At 38.0% G+C, this 9106-nt stretch overlaps 1 protein-coding gene across 1 annotated transcript in view; it reads right to left on the bottom strand.

Moving 5' to 3' along the window:
• The window catches only part of LOC105563598 (fatty acid synthase-like), a 22475-nt gene that overhangs the window by 5641 nt on the left and 7728 nt on the right, over positions 1-9106 (bottom strand). Inside the window, exons 2-5 of the mRNA XM_012015312.1 lie at positions 4570-4722; positions 4154-4507; positions 734-3909; positions 3-374 (exon numbers count right to left, since the gene is read on the bottom strand). Coding sequence (XP_011870702.1) covers positions 3-374; positions 734-3909; positions 4154-4507; positions 4570-4722 — 4055 coding nt within the window. The remainder of the gene's footprint in view (positions 1-2; positions 375-733; positions 3910-4153; positions 4508-4569; positions 4723-9106) is intronic.

The following is a 9106-nucleotide window of genomic DNA, read 5'->3' as shown; positions in this document are numbered from 1 at the left end:
TTTTTCTCGGTGATTTGAATAACTATCGCTTCTCTCCGTTTTTGTTGTTTCTTCAATAACAAGTAAGTCTTTCCTACAGGATCGGTTTGTCTGCCAACTAATGTCAAATCAGTATTTTTTAATGCGGTTTTCATATCCAGTTGAGCAGCGGTTTCTTCCAGAAGAATAAAACATCCAGGTTTTAAGGCAGCTACCAAATTTTTGAGAACGGTATAAGATTGATTAGACAAAATGTCCGCTGCTATAACAAGGTGTGCTTCGTGAGTGAGAGGTGTCTTATTCACATCTTGCGTTATGACGTCAGCGTTCACATCCATTTTATTCAAACTCGCCATGTAATTATCAGCAGAGAGTGCAATGATTTTTAAGTCAATCTGAAACAAAAAATACAATTTTGTAATAAATTTAAATATTGAAGAAGCGTCTTGGAAAATAATAATTATAAATGCGAATGAATTATGACTGTCGATTTAATAAAACGTAATATTTTGTTTCAAATGATACAGACTCCTTCTTTTTAACTTATTTGTATAGCTTCTGACAATATTGTGAATATATAATTTATTACAATGGAATACCGGATGCAGAGTTCAGTGTTGGAGTTGTCTGTCAAAAAAAGTTGTAATTTTTGAGTTTATCGTTACACTGCAAACGCGACACTAAGAAATTCGAATGAGGAATTATTTCATTTTGAGCGAAAAACAAAAAACAATTTGTTCTGTAACATACTTACGATAGGTGAATCAACTTCGTCATTGGTAATTTGGATAATAAGTGGCGCCAAAAGAGCTTCTGCAGCCCGTTGGCCTGCAATTTCCACGGTCTTTAATCGCAATGACATTACGTTTTCGTACAAGATCTGCAAGAGAACGGTGAGTGCGTGTACCCTTCCTTTCGTCGCATCCTCTACTAGACTATGCGAATGTTCATAGGGCACGAAAGTGTACTGCTCGTATTTAGGATCGGCTTGAGTGCGCTGTCGTCGAGGCGCCAAGGAAGATTTCAATCCTCTGAGTTCGATACCACCCGATTTAACGATGTCGATGTTCTTGTAGTGATACACTGGCAATCCACCGTTCTCTGGTAATTCTTCAATCAGTTGTTTATGACGAATAGGATCAATTGCGGCATACTGAAGGCGCGACGGTAAATACATTAGTTTATGGCTGGTGGAAACTATAGTTAACTGAAGCATACTGTCTATGTACGAAACCCATTGATTAAACCAGTAAAGTTCGCCGGCAACGCCGTAGTTATCGCAAGATTTGATTCCTTGAAAGATATCGCGATACTCGTATCCGCGCAACCTCAGTTCTTTGTAAATGTCTTTGGTACTCAACGGCAAAGTCTCTTTAGTGGTAGCAGGTGTTGGCGGTGGCGCTAGTTTCAGCTGATCTTTCTCGATATTCTCGGAGACGCGAATATTTCCGCTGACGACGGTTGTACCTGCCTCGCAGATCTCAAAATCGCCCATTCCGTTGAATATGGTTATCGAGAATTTCACTGTTCCTTCTTTCGGCATAATGGTGGCACGCTGAAACTGCACGTTCTCGAACACTACAGGCAATTGTTCAAAGTCGGCGCCTCGCAATTTTGCCAAAGTTTTCCATACCAGCAGCATATAACCAGTGGCTGGAAAAAGTATTCGCCCGTCTATCTGGTGTCCCGCTAGATACGCGTCCGATTCTCTTGACAGATTTATTTGGACAATACACTCTCCCGAATGTTGTGATATTTGTCTGAAACTAGCCACATCCCACGCGATGGAGTGATCCCACCTGACGAGAGACCCGATCATCGGTGTTCCGCGACCGACGGGAAAACTCACCGACGGATACAATTTAGAAATGTCAGGTTGTGCACCGGCCATATATAGCTTGCCCACGTTAGACAGTAGATAGGCCAGATTATCTGAATGTTCTCGCTTGTGGAGGCTAATATTGGTCACAGTTGGTGGTAACGATTTGCGCAAGATTGCCTGTAGTAAACAATGCGGCGCGATTTCGATCGTTATCGCGTTCTCCGGGATATGTGCGACCGCTTCCTGAAAGAGTACAGGAGACAACAAATTGTTGACGTGATACGCGGCGGAACTAAGCTGAGCAAGCGGACTATTCCATGTAGCCTCAGGTATAGAGCTAGAGATCCATCTGGCTGATCTCTGCTTCGGGCTCGGTATGATCTTCTCAAGTGAAGCGCGTAATTTAGGTCCTGCCGAAGCGATATATTTGCTGTGGAAGGCGAAGCCGGAACTTTTTACCATCCTGGCGAAGATATCTTTGCTTTTCAGTTTTTGTACGAACTTGTGCATAGAATCAATCGGACCGGAAATAGTAACAGAGTTGGCGGCGTTGTGACAAGCTGGAATGATATCGGGCGGGCACATTTTTTTGGCCTCCTCCCAGCTCAAACCAACTGCTGCCATGGCACCTGGCTCCAAGTTGGAATCTACAATCGCTTTGCCTCTACAGTAAGCTGCCAAAACGGTCTGTTCCAGCGTAAATGCACCGTCAGCATAAGCACAACCGAGCTCTCCAACGGAGTGCCCAATCACACCATCCGGATGTATGCCTATCAACGTTAAGATGTCCACTAGGGCAACTTGTATAGCCGCAATAGTCATGAAGGAATCCATCACGTTCTCATACGTTTCGTCCGTGGCATTCATGATGATATTCATGAGGTCGATGCCGTGGGGCGTCAATGCATCAGCGCATCGCTGCAAACTGCGTTGAAAAGTTTCAATGCCGAACAACTGACGACCCATGCCTGGCCATTGCGCGCCCATGCCGGAAAATATGAACCAAATTGGGCGTCTCTCGTTGTAGCTTGCTACCTGGGTATGCACTTCACGCATACCATCTACGCCGAGTATCTCGTAACCACGAATCTTGTGACCGCGAATATCGTTATTGTGTATTACGTGTAACAGTGAAAGAAACTCTTCATCTGTACGGTGCTCTTTCGCTTTGTCCAATAAGGTATGCACAGCTTCTTCCGTTCGACCTGATACCGCGACTAATTTGGGCAAGAGTTCAGCGACGCTTAATAGTGGTGATAATTTTGGTTTTGGATTGCTGCGTAGAAGGATGTGTGCATTTGCGCCGCCGAATCCGAACGAGTTGAGGCCCACCAGACCACCGTCCCACGATGTGGCCTTGTCGACCACTCGAATACGTCCCTCGTTTAAGCCAAGAATGTCTGTATTCGGATCGTTGAAGTGCAAATTCGCGGGTATCACGCCCGCTTCCATCGCGATCAGCACTTTAGCGATCGAACACAACCCACTTGCCGGTTCCGGATGCCCCATGTTGGATTTGACCGATCCGATCAGCAAAGGAGTCTTTCTACCTTTGCAGAACAGTATGTCGATGGAATTGATTTCCTCTGGATCACCTACTTTAGTACCGGTGCCATGGGCTTCTATGTAACTGACGTCTACAGGATTAATTCCTGCCTCACTGTAAACCTCACGCATCAATCTATTTTGCATATCACCACTGGGATATGTAATACCTTGAGATTTGTAGCCATCGGCGTTGGTTTTTGTGTGAACCACTGTGGCATATATTCTGCGCGCATCCGTCGCTTTTTGCAGATATATTGCCACTATCGCCTCGGCCCTCACGTAACCATCACCGGATGCGTCGAACGCTTTGCACTTGCCATCCAGGGAAAGCATATTCAGTCTGTGAAATTGAAGCGTGCCTACGGGTCCTAATAAAATATTCGTTCCACCGACGATCGCAGCATCGCATTCGCCGCTGCGCATTGCGGCGACTGCCTGATGTAAGGTGTGCATCGACGAGGAACAAGCCGTGTCCACTGCATAGCTGGGCCCAGTAAAATCGAAACAGAAGGAGACTCTGTTGGAGAACATCGATTTGGTAGTCCCGAGCAGTCCGTATCCTGCAAGTTTCTTGGTTTATTTTCACTGTTAGCAAATATTCTTCTCTCGCGCGTGTATATGGATTAAATAGTAAAATGTAAACAAGATGTGTCAACACACAAAAGGATGCGTCTGCTCTACGAAAGTTATTTTCTAAACCTTGGGTGAAATCCTTAGATTCAGTGATTATCTTGCCTCATGGTAGGTAGAAAAAGTTAAAATAATTGACTGAGGATTCGACATTGTTTTTCATAATATACAAACCGTTTACGTTGTCCGGGTTTCTCCTGCAATAGTCCTCCGTTTCCGATACAGACACACCGACAAACACCCCGGTACGTGATCCTCTTATGGTGTTAGGATTGATACCGGCGTCAACTATCGCCTCGTACGTGACTTCTAACAACATGCGAAGTTGTGGGTCCATTGCGTGTGCCTGCTTGAAATGTACCCCGAAGAAAGAGGCATCGAATGTACTGATGTCTTTAATCTTGCCGCTCCTCCTTGGCAGCCCGAAGATGCCCGATGACCAACGACGCTCGTCATCAGTAACCATGTCCATTTCTTTCATCAGATTCTCTTTAAACTCCTCGATATTGGACGACTCGGGCAGCCGGCCTGAAAAAAACGTTTATTTATTCACGTTCTTATTATATGATAGAACTATTCGCGACCGTTACCTGATATGCCCGTAATGACGATGTCACTGTCGATAGGGTACGGTATTCCATTGCCGATCGCGGATTCCCGTGTCATGGGACTGTTGACACTTTCAAATTGAGCAGGCATCTTGCCGAAGAAGATCGATCTTTTTGCTCCGTTTGGACCTCTGCCTGCAAAAATAGAATCATCTCGAATTTTTACATTTGTCGGCACATAGAGATCTAGATCTAGGTGAGGATGAAGCTTATTTGAAAAGAGCATTATTTAAACCATGATACAGCTTTTTAAACAACGATAGATCTTTTGCAGTTTTATTATTATACTTACATAAAAAAATCTTAAAAATGTTGAAGTTACTAAATGAAATAATTCTTTTTACTTGAGAGAAAAAACAATTTTTCAAAAATTATCGATTCCTTGCGAATTTAATTGTTTTTTTTTCAGTTCCCTATCTAAAAAAGGCATTGCGAGTTCATTGTTGTCGCTTTTCCGCGATGCCGATTGGCTCTCTCGAAACTCGATTTCGATCTTGTTGCGAGTCGATTCTCTTCGACTCGCGGTTTCGACAGTTTGTATTTAAAAGGGTTATTTTGACAGTTTATGTTATGTGTATGAAGAAGGAGAAGAAAGGGAAGATAGAGAAAGGAGGAGGAAGAAACGATAAAATTAGCTTTTGCGATGACAATTAATAAGTCACAGACACAAATATTTGACAAAGTAGGAATAGATCTTCGCAAAGATGTTTTTAATCATGGACAACTTTATGTTGCCTTTTCATGCGTTCGTACTTGGCAAGCATTAAAAGTTTATCTTGGTAATTAGCGAGATAATAAACAAGTTAAAAACTATGTATATGTATAAAGAAATATACAGGGTGAATCTTGAAATGGATTACCCACTGCAATTTTAGTTCACCGAACGGTACAAGAGGGCAGCTGCTTAAATCTCAGGAATGTTGCAGGCAAGTTGAAAACTTGTTCCACTTACAGATATCACGCGGAGAAAAATAATTTGCTAGCACAGTATGTCTTATGCCCAGGTAGCAGACGGACGTCATTTTGACGTCAAATACTAGTCAGGTTCGTCCGAATGACGTCAAATGACCAAAAAATGACCGTCATATGTAAGTCTTTCGAATGACGTTATAATGACGACGAAATTTATGGCCCTTTAGATGAATATTCGGCGTTTCCATTTGAGAATTACCTCGGTCATTTAAAGAAATTACTAAAATTTTCTAATAATCCATTACAACAAATACATCGTCGATTACAAGAAATCAATTCTTCATTAAAATTAAATAAGTGTGACTTAAAAAATTTTGTCAAAGTTAAACATTTTGTTCATATGGAACATATAAATGGGCCTTTATTAAACTATAATTCTTACCAATGGTACAAACAATATAAAAGAATTAATTTCGCAAACTTGTCATTTTCCATCAATCACTACAGTATTGCAGACACTTATTGTAATTTGAGAGGCAATACAGAAGTAATAGAAATACATACCCAAACAGCACCAAGTCGACTAATTAGTTGACTGTCAGTCGGCAGCAGAAGTCTAAAGTCGACTTCAAAGTCAAGCTGAATGTCAACTTATAGTCAACTAATAGTCGACTATAATCGGCTGTCAGTCAGCCTTAGAAGTCGACTTTATGGCAATTAAAAGTCAACTTTATGATGATTAGAAGTCTACTTTATGGCGATCAGAAGTCTACTTTATGGCAATTAGAAGTCAACTTTTAATCAATTTTACATTATTTATATTAACTACTAAATGTTTAATAGTGACATTTTGAAAACCTGAATGATTAAAGTTTTTATATTTTAATTGTATAATATTTACAATATATGTATAATACAATTAAGAAATAATAAAATTACGAGTATATTGATCAAGTCTTTGAAAATGCTCCAATTAAACTTAAATAATAATTATAATGAGCATATGTCTTAATAAAAAAACAGACAATAAACCAGAATATATATTATATTATTTAATTATGCTTTTATATTTTTGACAAATTTGACAGGTTTCCTTGATTAACTTGTATTAATCGACACATTAAATCGTATTAATTCGATAGCCACGAAAAATATGACTCATCTTATGTCCAAACACGATTGTCGTCTATCAGGAAGACACTGATAATTCACGAACAAGCAAGGAGCGTGCATGTCGCGACTATCGCGCTACACGCGGAAAGTGAGACGTCGATTCGCTATATATCTGTTCGACATATTGACCAGAAAGATCGGCCAAAAAGATACTTTTTACACATTTTTGCACTTTGCCGAAAAAATATTTTTTAGTTAATTTTTCGCTTTACCGAAAGGCGACTTTAAACTTCCTGAAAATGTCGACAATAAACCATCCTATAGATAGTAGACTAAATGTCCACTTAAAAAGTTGTCTTCAAGGTGACTAAAAAATGTCGACTATCAGCCGGCAAACAGTAATTTGTGCTATGTGGATAATATTGTGAAAACAACAAAGGGCTATATCTTTCTTATTGGAAAATATTTTATTAAACAGTCCCCATTATATTTATATCCGTGCGATTCATCACTACTTAATATACATACATATATGTTCTCAAAGATTTAAGTGACTTAAAGGTATGGCCTATTAGTCTCATTGGCAACAAATGTATTGTAGTACCTTATATTGATGATAATACTTACGTATGTTTTCCAATCATACATAACATTGATTAATTTTTTTATTAATACTTTGAATTATATTTGTGAAAGTAGAATATGCATTATGATTGATAAGCTGTTTCAATAATTAAACTTAAGTTCCTATTATAGCTATTAAGTTTATATTTTATTTGATAATACGTATATTAGTATAATATATTTTTGTTTATTTGATAATTATCAATTTATAAAAATTTTACATGTATTGTAATAAAAAATATAATAAATTTTGGAGACGTCAATTAGTGGCGTCAATAGTGGTCAGTTAGGGACCAATTTTTGACGTCTAAATGACGTCCGTCTGCTACCTGGGTCTAAATTTAAATAAATGTTGTCTTTTATTTTATGATAAAGTTATTTTCTGTTTTATGGACAACTGTGTGTTAAAAACACTAATCTTATTGAAAAATAATTGTGCAAAATATTTAGCTAAAGAAGTAAAATAATTTCTGTTCCATTAAACGTTCTGCTGTAATGGTGAATAATTTTAATAAGGTACAATAAAGCCATTTTCGTATCGTCATCACGTTATTATCAAATATGGCAGTATTTAAGTAGCAGCAACAGTTTTGCTGCAATAGCAAAATTATTTTTTTCCGTGCGTATTATTGAAAGTTTATAAGTATGAAATAATGTGTGGTGTAGAAATAATAAACAAAAAGTAAAAATAAAGTTTGCTTACACGAAAAAGAAAGTTTATTATTTCTACACCACACATTATTTCATACTTATAGACTTTCAATAATATGCACGGAAAAAAATAATTTTGCTATTGCAGCAAAACTGTTGCTGCTACTTAAATACTGCCATATTTGATAATAACGTGATGATACGAAAATTGCTTTATTGTACCTTATTAAAATTATTCACCATTACAGCAGAACGTTTAATGAAACAGAAATTATTTTACTTCTTTAGCTAAATATTTTGCACAATTATTTTTCAATAAGATTAGTGTTTTTAACACATAGTTGTCCAGAAAATAACTTTATCATAAAATAAAACAAAATTTACTTAAATTTACATAAGATATACTGTGCTAGCAAATTATTTTTCTCCGCGTGATATCTGTAAGTGGAACAAGTTTTCAACTTGCCTAAAATTTAAGCAGCTGCCCTCTTGTGCCGTTCGGTGAACTAAAATTGCAATCGGTAATCCATTTCTCATGGTAAAAGGCTGGGGCAGGCATTAAGATTCACCGTGTATACATAGTTGATTTTTTCCTTTAAATTAAAAATAAAATCAAATAAATAAAACCTATCTAGATAAGAAAGAATTATATTGAATAAGCTAGACTTTTTGATATGTTGTAAAAAATGTGAGACAACGATAGGATGGGATCTAATGCAAAAGAATAGTTGAAGATAAAAGTGTCTAGTAAAAACAAAGTTAAATAAATAAAAATTATCAGGATAAGAGAGAATAATTTTGAATAAGCCAGATTTTGAGATTTATTTAAAAGGAACGTGATATACATGTAGAATGAATGAAAATGATAGTGATAGTGACTAAAAGTGAAATTTAGTAAAAATGATAGAAAACTCAAAAAAAGAGAATAATATTAATTGGCGTGCGCAATATAATATTTTAATGTTCTAATAATTTAATATAATGTGGAAGAACAATGGCGCGCGCTTCGCGCGCGCTTGTGTTGTTCTAGTTTATAATAAAAGACGTTTAAGGACGTTCTCTCGTTCAGTGGTGCTCACCCAAACCGAGCTCTTGCCCACGTATTAAAATCTCTCTTGAAGAGAAAAATATTTGACTGTCACTGCGCAGTTTAACTCCGCCTCTTTTGCGCAGAATTACAAAAATCGTACTACTGCGATCGCTTTGAACGATCTACCTA

This window comes from Vollenhovia emeryi, unplaced genomic scaffold, assembly GCF_000949405.1.
Source record: "Vollenhovia emeryi isolate VEMERY1.0 unplaced genomic scaffold, V.emery_V1.0 DF939174.1, whole genome shotgun sequence".
NCBI classification, from domain to species: Eukaryota; Metazoa; Arthropoda; class Insecta; order Hymenoptera; family Formicidae; genus Vollenhovia; species Vollenhovia emeryi.
This window is presented reverse-complemented; position numbering and strand designations above follow the sequence as displayed.